Genomic DNA, 20,358 nt, shown 5'->3' on the forward strand with positions numbered 1-20,358 from the left:
GATTTTCCGCTAGTGGGGAAGAATGCTTTTATTTAACAGTTGTAAGGGGTTTCAAAACATAACCAACTTTTTACCAGTCATGCCTCCTAATGCAGAGACCCCCATTGATCCCAGGCAAAGTGATTATCATTGAAGTGCTTAAATCATTTGGAGGTTTTCAATAAATACCATTTATTTAAATGAAAAGTTATGGTGCCGTTGGACACACTGATGGTCGGGCAGACTTCTAGACTTTTTTCCAGGAGCCAAATTTCATAAAATCAGATTTTTATGAATTATCAGGACAACATCTACTGTATATAGGGGCATTCCAGTAATTTCAAGTTGTGGATAGTGGATACCTATTAGATTGGTGGGGGTCCTAACAAGGCGACCCCATACTCCACAGAGCCCCCTGAAATGAATGGAGGAGTAGGGTTACCCGTGTGCACTGAAGCTCCACTCATCTCTGTGGGACCTGTTGGAAAGGGTTGTACTCAACTATCTACAGCAGTCCCATACAGATGGGGTTGGATACCAAAATTACCACTTTAATAAGGTCCAGCTCTACATGAATGTAATTTTTTTTCCAATAGTCCAGAGTTAAAGGGCTTCTTTCATCCCCCAATTTTCAGTTTTTGACTTATTATATTGCTAATGTAAGCAGATTCCATATATGTCCCTCTTACCTCGGGCTGTGCAGTAATTACAGTAAAAAACATACTTTTATGATATGTAAATTTCTTCACTACCAGCAAGTTGGGCGGTTACTTGCTGGTTACTTGCTGGTAGTCGCCGCATCCTCTGTTTGAAAAAACGCCCCTTCCTCCACTTGATTGACAGGGCCAGCGAGCGCTCTCCTCCTCTCGCTGGCCCTGCCTGCAGCCTCAAATCCCGCACCTGCGCCGTACCGGTCGTCATTCGGCGCAGGCGCTCTGAAAGAAGGACGCTCGCTTGGCCGCTCCTTCCTCAGTGCGCCTGCGTCGATGACGTCAGCCCTACACCCGGAAGAGAAATCTTCTCTTCCGGGTGTAGGGCTGACGTCATCGGCGCAGGTGCGGGATTTGAGGCTGCAGGCAGGGCCAGCGAGAGGAGGAGAGCGCTCGCTGGCCCTGTCAATCAAGTGGAGGAGGGGGCGTTTTTTCAAACAGAGGATGCGGCGACTACCAGCAAGTCCGCCCAACTTGCTTGTAGTGAAGAAAGTTACATATCATAAAAGTATGTTTTTTACTGTAATTACTGCACAGCCCGAGGTAAGAGGGGCATATATGGAATCTGCTTACATTAGCAAATATAATAAGTCAAAAACTGAAAATTGGGGGTTGGGGGGTGACAGTAGCCCTTTAAAAGGGGTTTGCCCATCGAAGATATTGGGGCATATGTAGAGGACTGTACTGCTGTGACCCCCCGCAATCAGTAGAACGAAGTGCCTGTGCCGCTAGGAACCCAGCATCCCATTATGTCAGCTCCCCCTATTTTTTTTTCCATGAGGTGCCATTTTAGCCAACTCAGGAGTACAGGGAGTGCAGAATTATTAGCCAACTCAGGAGTAGATACTCAATACTGCAAAACTGCATCAAAGTGCAAAATGTGTCTGTCCTCCATTAGGTTCTGAAATTCTATTCATGACCCCGAAAGAGCAGGATGAACAGCTATTTGCCACCACTAGACTGGAGACAGTAGTGCATGAAGGAGGACAAGTAACTATGAAATAAATATAATTCAAATTATTATCTTTTTTTGCTATCTGCTCATCATTTTAGCTGTTGACTGTAATATAATGTTTTTATATGTAGTTATTTTTTAGCAGAAAACGTGGTCTTGTGATACAAGAAATCTTGCAGTGAAATCCCTCATCCTGAGTAGACAAGAAGCCCCATCGTCTGATATTCTCCACTTGTACTTGTGGCATCGCTGGGGGGGGGGGGACTGAATGACCCAGGTGATATGATATAATTCATTTCTCATCATGGCAATAATGATCAAAGCAGGACGGTCCTTGCCTTGGGAAGAACTAACCGATGCGTCCTCTCCCCTCATTTAGATAAGCTACAGTATACATTACAGATTCACCCCCCCACCCAAAATCCTTTGAAGTTGTTAACTTACGGAAGCACGGCCAGCAGGAACGGAGGGATGGTTGCACGGGAAACTCTCCAATATTTCCATGCCAAGCAATGGATCTTAACATGTAAAATGAATAAAAAAACATGCAATATAAGGCCTCATGCACACGACCATGGTGTGTTTTGCGGTCCCCAAATCGCGGATCCGCAAAACACGGATGGCATCCGTGCGCGTTCCGCAATTTGCTGAACGGCACGGACAGCCTTCAATATAAATGCCTATTCTTGTCCGTAAAGCGCGGACAATAATAGAACATGTTATATTTTTTTAGCGGGGCCACGGAACGGAGCAACAGATGCGGACAGCACACGGAGTGCTGTCCGCATCTTTTGCGGCCCCATTGAAGTGAATGGGTCCGCATCCGTGCCGCCAAAACGGCGGCTCGGATGCGGACCAAAACAACGGCTGTGTGCATGAGGCCTAAGTATAACAATATATATAATATTAGTATAACAGGTAATGATACAAGTCGTCACACACAACCGATATCAACCAGCATTCTCTGTCCGCACCTTCCTTATTCTGATGCTAAATTTGTTGGCGGTGGCATACAAGCCTCCATCCTGGCCTCCATATACCTCAGTGATAAGCTGGGTTCTATATACACATAGGTCAGGCTGTGTTCACACCAGCGCTAGTAAGTCCCTCCATTAGAGGAGCAGAAGAACTAAAATAGCGAAAATGCTGGATTCGGCCAAACAGACTCTATCGCCTATAATGTGGTCAATTTTCGGGCGCCTCTTTAAAAAGTTCTGCGTGCAAAAAAATTTTGTCTGCTTTTTTATGTTGAATTTGCAATTAAGCCCTGAACGAAGCCATCAAAACAGATGTGAACTTACACTTACAGAGTATTATTTAATTAAAGGGGTTTTCAGGATTTTTTTTTCTTAAATCCACCCCCACCAGTGGTACCTGTGAAGAGATCTGTACCTTCCTGCTACCTGACTGCTCCATTGTTCCTGCAGATCGCCAGGGAGCCACAGAGCCAGTATGGAGTGGTAGGGAGCAGATCGGTATTGATTTCTTCACAGGTACTGGCGCTGGAGGGAAGAAATTTTGAAAAAAAAATGATGGACAACTCCTATGACCATATAATGGCATACATCCGACGCATCCATTGGAGGTGTACATTGGGAAATCCTCCCGAAGATACCTCCGGTGTACATTGCAAATGCAAATTAACAGAACCTTACTCTCTGTAATACAGATATTATAAGTGCAGTGCCCCAGAGGAACACTGCAAGGGGTTAATTACTGGTAAGCGGGTTAATTTGATGTCATCAATTTAAATGTTGTGATTTCATGGTTAAAGCTCTAACTTCCATATGCACTGTGTATCCCTAATAGCAATGTATGGGCAATATATGGTTAATATTGGAAGACTGTTTAGGTTATTAGGGTGATGGACTGAGTCCGCCCCCTGGCTAGTTAATGTGGAATCTGGCCTGAGCAGAGCTACAGGAAGAATGTGTGTGAGTGAGAGTTCCTGCAGAACAAGCCAAGTCCAGAGAACCTTTGTCTGCCAAAAAACCTACTCTTCTAACAGAGAACCCCTGAGAGGAAGAGACCAGATGTCTATAGAAGGTCCAGAACCATCCACGCCGTGCAGGACTCCAGCAGCAAAGTATTCACTAGTTTATGGCATTGAGTCTTTGCTGCTGTGGAAAGATCATATTGCCTTTGGCACCCACTATACTTTGAGATAGACTGGCCATCCAGATCTAAATTGTGCACCCCTCAGCCCGGAAATTGCAGAAAGGGTTATTAAGAACAGAATAGCACGCCTGTGGTTAGTTGGAAAGACTGTAAAGTGTCCTTAGAAGGACAGTCAAGAAGTACTACTATTACCATCATTGTTGCTGCCTATACACAGTTATACTATACTGTCATATACTTTGGAACTGTGCCTTTTACTGCTACATGTACTACTACTCACATCATCGATTTAATAAAGACTTTATTTATTGCAACCAACAGGCCTGATTATTGACTCCACCATCCATCTGCCTCTGCCTCTGCACCCAGCCAAATTGTTCACCATCAAGGGCACCCCAACTACCACCAAGCAGGAACCCCAACCCCAGGGTGTGCCCCAAGGGAAGAAAGGGTGCGCCTTCCGTTCACTGTGTATGGCCCAGGGAGAGCTAGGATGAAGATTGCCACAATAATGACTATCCTACTCCTCACCTACCCTGCGGGTTGTTGCCTTAGCAAATGGTTATTCATTGTATAATTTCTATAATGTTCCTGTATACTTTCTACATCTATTCATTACAGTTTTCAAGATCTCTGCTTTCAGTCTTTAGATAGAGACCTTCCTGGCTTACTACCTGATGTGGAGAAAGTAAGGGCAGGTTCCTCTCTATGAGCTTGTAGTGGTTCAGGAAGGTCGGCTTGCTCATCTTGTCTACGTATTCGCAGGTCATTCCTTTCACCAGTTGTCCTGTACTAGAAAATATAAGGGGTAAAAACAGGCTGTGAAGAGTCTGGGGGGCCCCAAACAATATGGAGGAAATGTAAGGCAGCAGGAGGTGGGCTTCATTCAGGTTGGTGAATTTACATGCATGTAGGTGGCAGTGGGCACACGGTGCCCTGTGTGTAGGTTACCGCCACCTGCTCCTAAAATCCTGCGTATACCATAGGTGAGATGTCCTACATTTCAACAACTGATCGTCCTGTGAGGTGGGTTTGATCCGTCATGAAAATCCAATATGGCTGATCTCATTCCCATAAGAGCGGACACCCAGAAATCAGAGAGCATCACGAATATCACACCACTACATATGAAGGCCTATGATAACAACACTACGCAAAACACCACTTCATAATAAAAATACTGAATGTTCCTAGAGGATTATCACACTTTACCTAAGCAGATTCACCAGTGGTACATTTGGAGACAGTAGGTCAAACAAAAGAAGGGCCTGAAATAGAAAATATATAAAGTACATGGTTAATTACAGAAGACATCCCTGAAAATATAAGTGAAGTCATACTCTCACCGCTCCCATTATGATACTTCACACCGCCCCGCCACTGCCGCAAACCACCACTAACCTGTTATCAGTTATGGCGACAGATGTAATAAGCTTCTTTCTATTAAGCCTCATGCACACAACCGTGTTTTTGGTCTGCATCCAATCCGCATTTTTTTGCAGATCGGATGCGGACCCGTTCATTTGAATGGGACCGATAAAACGCGGTATGTCTGTTCCACTGTCCCCCAAAACAGATAAAACATGTTCTATTCTTGTCCGTTTTGAGAATAAGAATTCGCATTTTTAATATAGGGCGGGACATGTGGAACAGAAAAATGCAGGACACACATGGCTGGTATCCGTGTTTTATAGACCAGCAATTTCCGGACCGCAAAACGGATACGGCCGTGTGAATGAGGCCTGATACAGAAAAGGAGCTTTGATGGATAGCAGTGTGTGATAGACTTGCCTTCAACTGTGCACTTCACAGGTGCTGAATGCCACTTAAATGTCCTCTGAAAGATGTCAATGAAGTCAGGAAGGAGGACCACCTAGCATGACTCCTAGAGAGAGTGGCTCCACCCCCATGACTCCTTGGCAGGGTGGCTCCACCCCCATGACTCCTTGCTGCCATAAGCATGCATCCGTCAAAGCTATTTTTCTCTCTAATATTATCCTTGAAAACTTGTCACTATGACGGATAACAGGTTAGTGGTGGTTTGGGGGGTTAAATCCAGGTGACAGGTTCCCTTTAATAAATGTCATGTTACTCTCTGTTGTGGGGTGACTGCTGCCTCCGGCAATTTCTTGAAGGAAACTACAGACCCCTTCCTGAGAAATGTATTTATAAAAACTAGATTAGTAAACTCTCTTGAAGAAGAGAATAATGGCTGCAACCTCAGATCGGGACAAAAAAAAAATATACTCACCTCATTTCGGTGGGCGTTTTTTAAGTTTCTGCGCACTCTGTTAAGCCACGTGCTACACTGTGACCTGACATTGCACAGCTTTAGGCCATAGTGTGCTACTATGCAAACTTCGTCCCATCCTGAAGCTGTGCACTGCCAAGCTCCTGGAGAAGAAGAACAGGGAGCGGAGAGTAATACCAGTGCTAGACGACGAGCACCATACTCACTGCTCCCTGGGCACTGAAAATAAATCCATTTGTCCCCCTCTCAGGCCCCTTCCTGAGTTTGGGCCCTGTAGCAGCTGCTTCCCCTGCTTCCATCTACGCACCTGCAGTCAACACTGCCCCTCCGATTCTACTGGCAGCTTGAATGGATCCTCAGGGCATTTGGGTTAAACCTACAATTACCTGACTCCTTCTCAGCTCCTTGTCACTTAGTTCTGTTATGTCCACGTTCCCTTGTGCGAGCAGTTGTGAGAGAGACACGTGTTTAAAGAAGGCTCCATTCATGTCTGACAGGACGGTCTGAAATTCTCCAGAAGACATCACCTAATGAGAAGAAGCAAAGTAAGGAGATACGACTGGTGAGATTGTGTTATTTTATGGTGTTCTTCTAAATGGAAGGGAACAATATGACTATTTTACAAGGTTGAGTCTGTTAACTGGCGTCATGATCCTAGATGATGTGAGGGCGCTACCTGTTATGCTGTAACCATTGTCATGTCTGCATTGGATGAGAAGACCTTAATATACAAATACCATTGCCTTTATATCAGGATATAACTACTGGTAAAGTTACAATAATAAATTAAGTGGAAGTTTGAGGGGTCAGTTTTGGATAGTATGGCCGCATGTATCAAAAGTCTGCACAGGACCTGCAGATAAACTACAGTGGTAAAAGCTGCACCACATTAGGCTGCAGGGGTCTGTGCAGAGGTCCTTGAGCAGGGAGGGGAGGAGGCGAGCTCTAACCATTATATATTGTGAATGGTGGATCATAGGTGTTACCTGTCATTGTAATCCTGTGATGATAATAAGATGACTACTGAAAAAATTATCTTTGCAGAAGTATCATCCTATTCCGAGGTTCAGTGGCCAGTGTGAAAAACACATGATATTTATTTTTAAATGTGATATGGAAATAATAAAAATAAAAAAATCACAAAAATTCTTTAAAGTGAATCTGTCACCCCTATTATCTACAGTAATACATGATCAGTACTGAAGATACAGAGTCCATATCACTATTTTATATTTTCCTACTGTCCCTTGTTTCCCCACTGTCAGTGTACAGAGCTGTGTTGAAATACATTGTCAGGACTGCTGTGCATGCGCACACGAGTCCTCTCCATTATATTAGCCCAACCCAGCAGTCCTGACTGTGTATTTCAGTGCAGCTTTGAGTGCTGACACCGGGGGAACAGGGACAGAAAGAAAATATAAATTGGTGTATTTTCAGTACTGATCATGTATTACTGTAGATAATAGTCCTAAATTGGGGTGACAGATTTCCTTTGAAGGGGTTGTCCCATCTGAACATTCAATAGGATATGCCATAAATGTCCAATAGGACCCGCTTTTACCACAAGAATGGGGCTGTGCCGTGACAGGAGAGGAAGCTCATGCATGTCTTTCTCCATTCCCTGTCATGGGACTTGATAGTGACACCTTTGGTAACCTGCGAATTTGTGTGACCATTGGGCTAGGTTGCAGTCACCGTATTGCAGACGTCCTGTGGAGACCCAGCCTTTAAAGGGGTTGCCCTGGTTCAGAGCTGAACCTGGACGTATCCACAATTTCACCAAGGCAGCCCCTCTGATATGAGCATCAGAGCTTTTCATACTCCGATGCTCTTCTTTGCCCTGTGCTGAATCGCGCAGGGAAAAGGAATTTTTTTGAGATCCGGTGACGTACCGGGCTCTCCATAGGGACTGCTAGGCAGAGGCTTCCACCCAGCAGTGAGCCCGGTGACGTCACAGCCTGTAAAATAGCTAGGGCATTGCTAAAGCCCGCCCTTCAGAGCCAGTTATGTCACCGAACACACTGCTGGGTGGAAGCCTCTGCCCAGCAGTGTGTTATTATAAACCGAAAAGCTCTTGCCCTGCGCGATCCAGCCCTGCCACCCACTCCAATCTTAAGAATGGGGCTCCATCTCCAGCTGACATAAATGCAGAGGAGGTCACACGTGCTTGGAGCTATTATCCATCATGGAGGCGCCATGGGTGGTACGCAGTGTGTAATATGGACCCATAGGTACTCTGTGCCACAAATACAGGGTCCATGCATTGTTCACCTTTCCAGGGACTGAGAACTTTGACCATAACCATACAGAATTATTCCAAATTTTTTAAGATAGCAAGGCCAGTGCATTAGACCTAATGGTAAGCAAACCTCTGGTTACCTTACTTAGGAAGCTCTCTTGTTGTGCTGGGGTGAAATATGCTACATGCTGGGAGAGTCCACTCTTCATAGCCATAAAGAAATCTCGGGAATTCATCTCATAAAAGGACTCTGCACTGACTCCTGACACCAGTTCTCCCAGTTGACTTACGTTGGAATATGTTAGAACCTAATATGGAAAATCATATATATACCAAATGTTATCATGGTGACCCCAAAATACAGTGAATGTTTCTAGATCCACTATGGCTAAAGGGGTTGGACTCTCTCACCAGAGTACCCGAGGATCCTCCAATGGGTCCAGGCCCACATACAATAGTGGGCGCCAAAAAGAAAAAAAGGCCCAGGAGAAAAAAAAACATTTGGAATCCCAAACAAGGAACCCCAATCCAACACAGGGCCAAAGGCACCTCAAGCACAGTTTATCAATCTCATACATTTATGCTTCCCATGGCTTATTATTTTGCTTTTGTCATCTACGTCTTCTATTAATGCACACTACACCCTCAGACATTAAAAGGGCATCCTGATGGAATATGCCATTAATGTCAGATTGGTGTGGGTCACGCCTCTGGGACCTGCTCCTATCTCGAGAACTGAGCCCCTGAAGTGAAGGAGAGCACGAGGTGCTGTGGGAGTTCAGAAAATTTTAAAAGTCCAAAAATTTTCAGAAGTCCATTTGCGTTGAATAGAGAGCACATCACCCAAACATGGCCATCTTTCGATTCTCCTCCATGGGACTGCTGGAAATGGCCAAGCTCCCACTCGGCTATTTTTGGAACTCCCATAGAGGTGACCCGGAGGGTGGCAGCGCATGTGTGGCTGCTCTCTATTCACTTCAGGGGTCCTATTCTGGAGATAGGAGCAGGTCTCAGAGGTGGTATCTGCACCTATCTGACATGATGGCGTTTCCTAGTGATAGGTGATGTCCTAGATGGGAATACCCCTTTAACGTCAGCTGGAGAACCTTTCCAGCCATACTTTAATGTCTTTCTACATATACATCACCTTCTCAAAGTGGAGAAACTTCCTTGTGAGGACCATAATCTGGCTCTTAGTCCACCCCGAGACTTGCTGGAGTGTTAGGATAGCGCTCTGCACAGCTTCTGGAGATAAGGATTCAAGCTGGGATATGGTCAGTCCAACCACGGCATCTGAGAGAGAGCCCAGGCTTTCATTCAAGGTCTGGTTTAAGACAGCTATTTGAAGGAACTGAGACTTTAGCTGTAAAATAGAATATCACTTTATGTATTTATATCCATTTCTATTCCTCTTGTGTAATTAAAGGGATTGTGCTAAGATCTTAATTTATCCCATATCCTCAGGATAGCAGAGGGTCGGGTCTGATCTCTGGGATCTCCACCCATCACGAGTAGGGGAGTCCCGTGCATCCATACGAAGTAAGCGGTAGGTCAAGCATGCACGCTGCCGCTCCATCCATTCTCTATGGGACTTAGCAGAGTGCTTTTGTTGGCAGTGAATGAGCGGTGGTCACGCTCGCTCACACAGTGGACTTACACTACGGATAGGAGATAAATGTCCATGGGACAACCCCTTTAATACTTCACATGGACAAATGTCTAGCTTCTTACTCTAAATAAGAATGGTACAATTCACAGCAAATAAGATCTTGAAAATTGTGCAAAATTGAAACACAAATTATATGTAACAAGCCGGCCTTCATCCCTCTCCCCCCCAAAACCCTCTCTTCACCACTGTTCTCACTCGTAGCCTCGATGAAATATATTTTCTGTATATTTAATTCAGTTGTTATTAACCTGTATTCCCTGAGTGAACGGTTAGATTTTTACTGTGGAAAATGAAGTATATTGTGGTTACCTAAGGCAGTTCTGAAGGCTCTTTGATGCTGATGTATTACGTGCATGGCATGAGGACAAATGTAGTGCCCAAGGTCTGCGCAGGCAGCATGTGATGTGTTCCGCTGTGTCCGTCAAGCAGCAAAATATCTCTGGAAGATGGGTTATAACGCTGACGGCTGTGAACTGGAAATGGAAAGTAAGTCATGTCCTTGGGTCGTAGGACAATTTATCCTCTCCAGACCGTAAAACTGACCGTGGCTTTTCAGAGAGTCTGGTAAGACAAGCTGCCTGTAGACTAGATTTCCAATTTCTGCGGCCTGATACCGTGTAAATGAATATTAAAAATCGTTGTAATAAAGAATTTTCCAAAATCTAAAAGAAAAATTATAGGCACAAAAAGAGTCGCTGGTGAATGAGCGGGAAAACAAGGAAAGCATGGAGGGAAACATAAGGAAAAACACCCGGAATTACAAGATCATGAGCTTCAGGACTCAGTGAGGGGACACACGGAATATGTCCCTTGTAGATAGGAGTGTACACAGATCTCATAGGGCCCCACAGCAAAACTTAGTATGGGCCCCCTGCTCCACCCAGTTTCCCAGTACTCGCACGTCAATCGCTGTCAAGCCATGCACAATGCAAAGCGTGAGGCCCCAGATTTACATTTTGTTTGTGGTATTATTATCTAGGCATTTTATGTAAACTGTATACGGTATTATTAGTAATGTTACATTGACTAGGTACAATATGGTACAATTATGTAGACAATATATGGTAGTGGTACCATTACTATGGTTGTTACTTTTGCTGTAGGCACCCTATGGTACAATTATGTAAGCTCTCCATGTAAAGACTATATGGTACCATTAGTATTATTGTTACTTTGACTGTAGTCAAACTATGGAACATTTATGTAGACACTATATGGTACTATTACTACTGTTACTTTGACTGTAGGCACTGTAAGATGGTACAAGGAATCATCATAGATGATAGGTACGTGTCACCGAGGTTCCTGGCCTCGGTGGAGTAAGAGCCGGTTTTTCTGTGTCACCAGCAGTTGCTGTTTGACACCTTAATACTTAGTATGGCTGTATAGCTGATCCGGGACGGCTCTTACTGGGAGTAGTCAAAGTGCTCGGTGGGTGACTACTTCCTATGTACCAGGCAGGGTTTTGCTGGGCCTAAAAACCATTCAGCACTGCCAGGTGAGGGGAATTACCTCAGTCTGACAGTGTTGCTCAGGAGAAGTGTGTGCTGGGATCTGAGGCTTGTGCCGTGCTGGAGGGCTGAGACCCGTCTGTAAGGGAAACGGGCCCCCTAAAAGCCTGCTGTGGACTGCTGGAGATAGAACTGCCAACAAGGTGATTTCTGCTATGTGGACTTTCCATTTTGTGTGAACTAACACCAAGACTCAAAAGTGACGTTTTTGCTTTATGTGTGAATAAACATGGAAGTTTGATTTAAGAACTGGTAATTTGCCTCTGTACTGCGTCCGCACACCCTGTCTACCAGAGCGAATCCCCACAATTGTAAAATCTTTCCAAAAGACCCTGTCTTTGAGAAGACCACCCACTTGGCCGGACCAGTTTTCTTGCAAGTGATTTTCAGTTCCACCCATTATGCAAACTGGCCATCTTCTATGAGAATACCCCCCTTTATAGAATTTGTTTTTTAATGCAATTTTGGGTGGTAGACATTTCAAGGTATTAATATTGTTGATACTGTTAGCATCGTGTTATCTTGCAGACACACTATGGCACTATTATTAAAGTATTATTAGAGTATTATTACTCTCCATATCCCTGCCTCCAAAAATGAGGTTGCATCCTCTCCGAAACACAGCGCCTAAGAGCACAGGGCTCTAATGTCACATGACCCTCCAAGGACCGCGAGTACATGTATACTATAAGGGCCAGGATAAAGGGGTTCTCCGGGCTTTTAATATTGATGACCTATCCTCAGGATAGGTCATCAATATCAGATCGGCGGGGGTCCGACACCTGGCCACCCCACCAATCAGCTGTATGAGGAGAGCACATGCATCTCCCTTTTCTCTTCTTGCTGCTATGTCTATGTCAAAGTAGCACCGAACAGTAAGAGAGACGGGAGACGTCACGTGCGCACTGTGTGCACCTGATCAGCCCAGAGAACCCCTTTAAACCAGAGATAATAACATGCACACACATTTATCATCCCTTCAAACTGTGCAGATGACACATAACCTAATCCAGTATCTACTCCATGAAGTCCGTTTTTGTTTGGATTTTCCCACCTTTTGTACATCGGCCTGGAAGCCCCTCAGCTGGTTGCACTTAATCATTTGATGTAACACAGCTTTTGCCATCCCAGGATCAAGATCTTGCATATCATCGTAGAAGCAGATGAGTAACCCCAGTCTAAAATGCACAAAGGAGACAAAGTCACCACTGTGTTCATACAGATAGACCGCGCTAGGCTCTGCACCCCACAACCGTGTTCAATGATAGTCATGTCGATTGCCGGACAACAAGGCTGCAGCAATGCTTGATCACCTTCTGTGTGGTAGAGGCGCTCCTCTTTTTGGCTTACAAATACTAATGCAGAATACTGACCAAATATGGACCATGTGAAACCCTGATTATTTGAGAAAAATTACCTATTTTTGTATTATATTTTGGTGATTTTTTTTATTTTCCATGTCACTATTTAAAAAAAAAATAATCCATGTCACTATTTAAAAAAACAAAAAACTAAAATCATACCATATTCACACTGGCCACTAGGCCTAAAATATGTTAAAAGGGTTTTCCAAGAGTTTTTTTTTTATCCAGAGGATAGGTCATCAGTATCTGATCATTGGAGGTCCAACACTCAGGACTCCCGCCAATCACCCGTTTGAGAAAGCAGCGCCGCTCGCAGTAGCACCGCGGCCTTCTCCAGCTTTCCCTAGGCCAATGACGTCACATTCATCGCTCACATGGTCTAGGCGCAGCTCAGCCCCATAGAAGTGAATAGGCCTAGGTTGTGATACCAAGCACAGCGGCTATACAATGTACCGCACTTTGCTTGGTGAGCAGAGAGAAGGCCGTGGCAGTGCTGTGAGTGCCGAAGCCTTCTCAAACAGCTGATCGGAGGGATGACCCCCACCAGTAAGATAATGGTGACTTATCCAGAGGATAGATCATCAGTAAAAAAACACTTGGAAAACCTCTTTAAGACTTCTTATTCTTTAAGAGCAGTCACCATGAGCTATAGACACAATGGCCTGGACGGGACCTCACTGACTTCTATGGGAGAGTTTTCTGGGCGTGCTCTGTCACCTGTTCAGAGGTCAGGAGGGAGTAGATAAGCTGTGATATCACATATTGTGAATGGTGGATCCTGTGTTACCTATACGGAGGGGATATCTTCATTGTAATCCCATCTGTGATGATAATGAGATGGCTACTGAAAAATTACTTGTACAAAACAGGAAGTCTTGACATATTATTAGGCCTAGCAGCCAGTGTGAAAACGACATGATTTTATTTTTTCTAAATAGACATAATTACATGGAAAAGTAAAACAAAACTCAACCAAAAATGTAAACAAAATTTAACATGAAAATTTTACATAAAAGATTTAACATCAAAATGTGATTATTGGTCATTTTCAGATAACACATTCCCTTTAAGCACAGCACAGGTGCAAATTGCAAAAGGACCCCCTTCTGCCATGTGTTATATACTAGTAGACCAGTGAGATGTTATTTTGACATATTAACCAACAACCAGTATCCCAAATTGTGGGACATTTATAATCTCCACGTCCTGTCCGCCTGGTACACCCAAAATTAACACTGGAAATTACCCTTTCTTTGCAAATTTTTCATAAATTCCACCCCTTTTAGAGTTAAATTTGCAGAACAAAGGTCTCAAAAATGGGACTGTTGACAGGTATACTTACCTATACAGAGTGGATATATTTCTCATATCAAACCCGGCAGAGTTTATTAGCTCCAGGAATGCTTTTGCCAGATCTTGTGTAATATCATATACCGTATCCAGCTGCTTTGTGGCATTGTCATAGCTTATAAAAATCCGAATCTGGGGAGACAGAAAACATCCACATTCAAATTCCAGTTAGAATATTCAGGAATTCCATCACAACTACATTGTATTTCACTTCGGAGGACCGACATATCCATGTATTACACACAGCAAATTCATTTCAATGACAAATGTGTAATACTTCATTTCCCCTGTGGCGGCGCTGTGGTGAAAATTAAAAACTCACTAATGGTTATGGTAAAGATTACAACTGATCACTAGGGGGCACCTTATGGTAACGTTTTTGGACCTTCCTGAAAAAAAAGAGGGATGGTCCAAAGCAGACAACCCCTTCCATTTGAAAGGTGACGACCAATATGTCTGTGCTTCCTGTTGTCACTTATGCAAAAATTCCTGTTGCAGTGAAACAGGAGCTGATTTGCAAAAACTAATCAGATATTTGATAATAATAATAGTAGTGATGATATAAATATAAATTACTTACTTCACTGACACTGATTTTCCTGATTTCAACCAGTGGTAGATGTACCATGAAACGGCCTAAGATCCACAGGCTTTCAGCAGTCACCCATGATATTGAAGCATTGGCCTCTGTGGACATGTAATATAGATTTATGGATGGCAGATGATATAAGGAAACATTTCTAAATGCTATATAATAGGTCAGAAGAAGGTTTGGTGCTGAGGAAAGGCCTGAGTTAGCTGACCCTCTCTCTCAGAAGGCTGGTATCCTGGCCAAAAGGCTGGTGGCCCAGGGTCTGCAGCTCAGTCGTTGGGCAGGGTATCTCCGCCGCAGCGTCTTCTTCTGGTCACTCGTGCAGTTTGGAACTAGTGAGTCTCTCCTGCTAAACACTGGTCCCTATCTGCAGACCTCTAGGGGGAGCTGATTATTACTTTAATACAGTTTATAACTGATCCAGAACCACCTTCTAGTGGGAGGGGTGAAGCACAACCCAACAGAAACAATGATGCAGTTCATCGCTGCCATAGACATGTATTGTGCCTCAATACAAGTCAATGGGAAAGGCTAAGCAGTTTCTAGAAGTAAACAACTTGCTCTACTTTAATACAGTTTCTAACTGATCCAGAACCTTCTGTGGGAGGGGTGAAGCTAGAGAAGCACAACCTAACAGAAACAATGATGCAGTTCACGGCTGCCATAGACTTGTATTGTGCCTCAAGTCAATGGGAATGTCTAAGCAGGTTCTAGAAGTAAACCACTGTCTGAGAGAGCAATTACTAGCATCTCAGTGTACAGACTGGAAAGTCCCAAAGTCTCTCAGTATTAGCTGGTTGTGCATTAACCCTTTCCACAGTGCAGTAGTGCATATTTAGTGGAGGGAGCCAGCTTTATAATACAGCCGGCACTAGGCAGCAATAATAACGTGTCACTCGTACACTCGTTATCTGCGGCACCTTTAGACAGGCAAATTATCAGAAACAAGCATTCGCAAGAACTTTCATTCCAAATAATCAGCCTGAATATTGGGCAGTGTAAATCCCGCATTAGGTATCATCCACATTTACAAAGACCTATGCAACTCCATGACATACACTGGAAATTGGATTTCAAGTGTACTCCTGATGTCTTTGGGCAAACACTGAACACAGTGGCTCGGTGGTTAGCACTGGTGTCTTACAGCGCTGGGGTCCTGGGTTTGAATCCAACCAAGAACAACATCTGCATGGAGTTTGTATGTTCTCCCTGTGTTTGCGGGGGTGTTCTCTGGTTTCCTCCCACACTGATAGGGACCTTAGATTGTGAGCCTCATTGGGGACAGTGTGATGCTAATTTCAGTGCTATATAAGTGAGTATAATAAATACTGATTATTGCAGAAATAAATAATTGCTAAACCTCTACAAATCCTCAGTGATAAAGTCAATTACCGACAGGAATCCCAGTTTTCATCCTATATTAGGGTACTTTCACACTAGCGGCAGGACGGATCCGACAGGCTGTTCACCCTGTCGGATCCGTCCTGCCGTGCCGCCGCTCCGTCTCCATTGACTATAATGGGGGCGGAGCTGCGGCGCAGCACGGCAGTGCACAGCGAGAGGCCGCCGGACTAAAAAGTCAGACATGCAGTACTTTTAGTCCGGCGGCCTCTCGCCGTGTACTGCCATGCTGTGCCGGAGCTCCGCCCCTGTCCCCATTATAGTCAATGGAGATGGAGCGGCGGTCCGGCGGCAGGACGGATCCGACAGGGTGAACAGCATGTCGGATCTGTCCTGCCGCTCGTGTGAAAGTAGCCTTAGAAACTAATCGGAGCCAGGTAGCAAAAATGATTCAGTCTGAAGTAACATTTGTTGATACAAAATAATAAGGTACATCTTGCTTAGGAGGCGCAGATTTTTTAAGTTACAATGGAGCACTCCCGGTCCCATCACTGTCTTTGTTTTAGACCATTGCCCCAGCCAAGGGGACACAAAATAGAAAAGCCGGAGGATGTGTCCCTCCTTCCCACCTGATGTAACTGCATCCTCCCGGTCATGTATTGCACATTGTACGCAGAATACGCTTGTCCTGAGATTCTCTTTCTTATGCGCCCTAAATCTCCAACATGACTTGCTCCGCTGATTTTGGCTCCTTATTCACAGACTATCTAATTACCAGCTCATTGTCGGCCATGCCGGCTGGAGGCTGTCGAACGCACATGCTCTTGTCTGTGACATTAGTCATACAATAGGACTTACCGCGGACTGCATAGGATTCCTGCAGAACTTGAGTCATCCATTCATATAGAGCTCTCCGGTCACGGGCCTTTAGCTTATCATACAGGTCCCTAAATACAGATGAACTACAAAAGGAGAAGGGTGAATTACCGTCCGTTACCATTTCCTTCTCCGCAGCTCTTGACAATTATATGGTATTTCTTATATGCAGACATTTGACTCAATGCAATAGTCAGACAAAAAAACAACAACAACAACAGATAGATAGACGTGGTGAGGAAGGGTGGGTCTGCCATATTAAAATGAGCTTGCATGCTCTTCGAAGCCGAGTATGGTTGTTTAAGATGACTCAGATGAACGAGCGTGTGTATGGCCTCCTTAAAAGGGGTTATGCCACGATTGATGTAAAAAATGAAAATCAGCATGGTGGCTCAGTGGTTAGCACTGGTGTCTTAGGTTCTAATCCAACCAAGGACAACATCTGCATAGAGATTGTATGTTCTCCCCGTGTTTGTGTGGGTTTCCTCCAGGTTCTCCAGTTTCCTCCCACACTCCAAAGACATACTGATAGGGACCTTAGCTTGTGAGCCCCATTGGTGAAATAAAGTAGCCCTATATAACTTCAAAAATAAATACAGTACATGACAATACCTTTCTATTTCTAACACAGCTAGAACCAGCCCTATACCACACATGGATCCAGAGATCTCCACTTTCACTACTCTGATTGCTTTTCTAGATTATCTTCAACCCGCCAACTCAGAGGGCATGTCCTTTCTGCTGCAGCTCTCTCCCTGTAGCTGCCACAGCTTCTAACAGTACATATGGCTGGTGGCAGTTGAAAATTTAAACTGAGCATGCTCGACCAGCTCAGCGAGACGGACAAAAAAATAATGAAAAGAACAAACAGCAGGTGGTGCTATTATACAGATACATTTTATTGAATAGCTCGGTGGCTATACTAAATGTTTAATGACATGCAATTACAAACGTATTCACGTTGAAGCAACCCCCTTTGAAGCTGTTATCTGGGAGAACAATATTGATGACCTGTCCTGAGGATGGGGATTGGTGGGGATCCAACTCCCGGCACCCCCTGCTGGAGCTCCACGTCCTGTACAAACAGGTGATCAGCAGGGGTGTCAGACCCCACCGATCAGACATTGATTACCTATCCCAAGGATAAGTCATCAATGTTATACTCCTGGATAACCCCCTTTACGACGTCCTCTGGGTACATGATGGGAGAAAATAATATTATGTCTGAACAGCCCTCGGCTTTTACAAGGATTATACTTACAGGTTTCTGAATGGGTCATCTGGTATCTCAGTTGGCAATCTGGCTATCACGTCACTTTGCAGGTAAGTCCCGCCATATATACGTGTGACCTGACCCAGTGCTTTCACGCATTCACCTGAGTACATTGCCGGAAGGCATTTCTGGAGGGTGATGTTGAATAAAGTGCGATTTCCTACCGGGGACTGGAAGATTTCATCCCGTATGGTCTCAAAGTCCACATCTATTCCAGCCATTCCCTTGGCATAAAACATAATTAAAAAGATGTAGTTAAAAAAGGGAAAAAACAAACAAAAAACCTACAACTTTTTCCTGTGACAGGATGCCTAAGGGTATGTTCACATAGGACAGACACGCAGCAGATTTTCTGCCGCAGATTCATGGGTAGATAATATGCCGTGTATACAGTACCAGCAAAGTGAATGGGATTTTATGAAATTTCATCCACATGCTGCAGAAAAAACAATCCACGTGGATTTATGCTGTTGATTTCCAACACAAATTTCACCCTTTGAAATGGGTGAAATGCACAGCAAAAATTTGCTGCACATCTTTATGGAATTCGTATAGATTTTTCCACTGTAGATATCTTTTTCTGTAAAAAATAAAAATTACATCCCAAATATGGGACGTACCAATAAAACAGTTGATTGTTTAAAAAAATTTTTTTTTTTTAAAAACCCAGTTCCAAAATTTTGATTTATTATGACCCAAAGCACCTCTGACTATGTTGGACTTAAAGAGGACCTTTCACCGATTATGACAATGTGAACTAAGAATACAGACATGGAGAGCGGCGCCCGGGGATCTCACTGCACTTACTATTATCCCCAGGCGCTGCTCCGTTCTCCCGTTATGCCCTCCGGTATCTTCACTCACTAAGTTATAGTAGGCGGAGATTTCAGTCACTAAATAAGTTATAGTAGGCGGAGTCTGCCCTTGTTCTGCTCTAGCGCTGGCCAATCGAAGGTTATTTTCTCCCAGGCTGTGAGCTCTGCAATGCGATTGGCCAGCGCTACAGCAGAACAAGGGCAGACTCCGCCTACCATAACTTAGTGACTGAAATCTCCGCCTACTATAACTTAGTGAGCGGAGATACCGGAGGGCATAGCGGGAGAACGGAGCGGCGCCCGGGGATAATAGTAAGTGCAGTGAGATCCCCGGGCGCCGCTCTACATGTCTGTATACTTAGTTCACAGTGTAATAATCGGTGAAAGGTCCTCTTTAAGAAAACGTGCACTGATTCTTTTCTCCTGTTGTGGCTCTTCAGGGCTATTGAACACTTGCTGCAGAGTTCCTCCTTAGGCCCCTTGCAGACGACCGTGAGCGGATTAGGTCCGGATGCGTTGCTGATGCGTTCAGTTTTGTCTACGATTTCGTTAAGTTTTTATCACGCGGGTGCAATGCGATTTAATGCATTTTGCACGCGCGTGATAAAAAACGGAATGTTTGCAAACAACATCTCTTAGCAACCATCAGTGAAAAACGCATTGCATCTGCACTCGCTTGTCACACAGCCCCATTCACTTCTATGGGGCCAGAATATAGAACATGCTGCGATTTTCATGCAAGGCACAAGTGATGCGTGAAAACCAACGCTCATGTACACAGACCCATTGAGATGAATGGGTCCAGATTGATACTCGCTCGTGTGAAAGGGGCCTTAGATTACAGCAAATCAATTCGGGACACAGAAGTGGGGCTGTCTGTGATCAGCTTATTGTCAGGTGATAGACCAAAGAGGACAACCACTATAAAGTCTATGTTGACTTTTTTCTAATATAATTGAGAAATGTTAGAAGATGAGGATCCATGAATGATGCAGCCTCGAGACTCTAGTGATGTGAGGGTCTCATTTTATACCCCCCCACCAATGCTATCTCCGAAACAATGGATTTTCTAGTGGTCAAAATGTATCGAACAAGAATTTTCCACTTAGAACAAAGCAAGAATACCAGGGGATACTTTGTTTGGCCAAGAAGGTCCAGTAGAAGACAACCCCATTTGGATCTCCCACTTTCTACTAGGGTCTGTTTCTTATGGGTTGACTCACAAATAACTGATTGTGGGTATTCATACCCATTGGTCAAGCAAGGCGCCTAACACCATGACTTACAAAATTTTCCTTCTTCCCGCTGAAAAGAT

At 44.3% G+C, this 20,358-nt stretch overlaps 1 protein-coding gene across 1 annotated transcript in view; it reads right to left on the reverse strand.

Annotated features, from left to right (window-relative positions):
- LOC122924250 (otoancorin-like) overlaps window positions 1-18,855 on the reverse strand; it is a 35,173-nt gene extending 16,318 nt beyond the window's left edge. Inside the window, exons 1-11 of the mRNA XM_044275181.1 lie at window positions 18,217-18,855; window positions 16,938-17,041; window positions 14,727-14,833; window positions 14,139-14,278; window positions 12,487-12,610; window positions 9,400-9,615; window positions 8,393-8,560; window positions 6,400-6,540; window positions 4,975-5,030; window positions 4,437-4,554; window positions 2,089-2,162 (exon numbers count right to left, since the gene is read on the reverse strand). Coding sequence (XP_044131116.1) covers window positions 2,089-2,162; window positions 4,437-4,554; window positions 4,975-5,030; window positions 6,400-6,540; window positions 8,393-8,560; window positions 9,400-9,615; window positions 12,487-12,610; window positions 14,139-14,278; window positions 14,727-14,833; window positions 16,938-17,041; window positions 18,217-18,467 — 1,499 coding nt within the window. The 5' untranslated portion in view covers window positions 18,468-18,855. The remainder of the gene's footprint in view (window positions 1-2,088; window positions 2,163-4,436; window positions 4,555-4,974; window positions 5,031-6,399; window positions 6,541-8,392; window positions 8,561-9,399; window positions 9,616-12,486; window positions 12,611-14,138; window positions 14,279-14,726; window positions 14,834-16,937; window positions 17,042-18,216) is intronic.
- Between the last annotated feature and the right edge of the window lie 1,503 nt (window positions 18,856-20,358).

The sequence above is a fragment of the Bufo gargarizans genome, unplaced genomic scaffold (genome assembly GCF_014858855.1).
Source record: "Bufo gargarizans isolate SCDJY-AF-19 unplaced genomic scaffold, ASM1485885v1 original_scaffold_937_pilon, whole genome shotgun sequence".
In the NCBI taxonomy this organism is placed as follows: domain Eukaryota; kingdom Metazoa; phylum Chordata; class Amphibia; order Anura; family Bufonidae; genus Bufo; species Bufo gargarizans.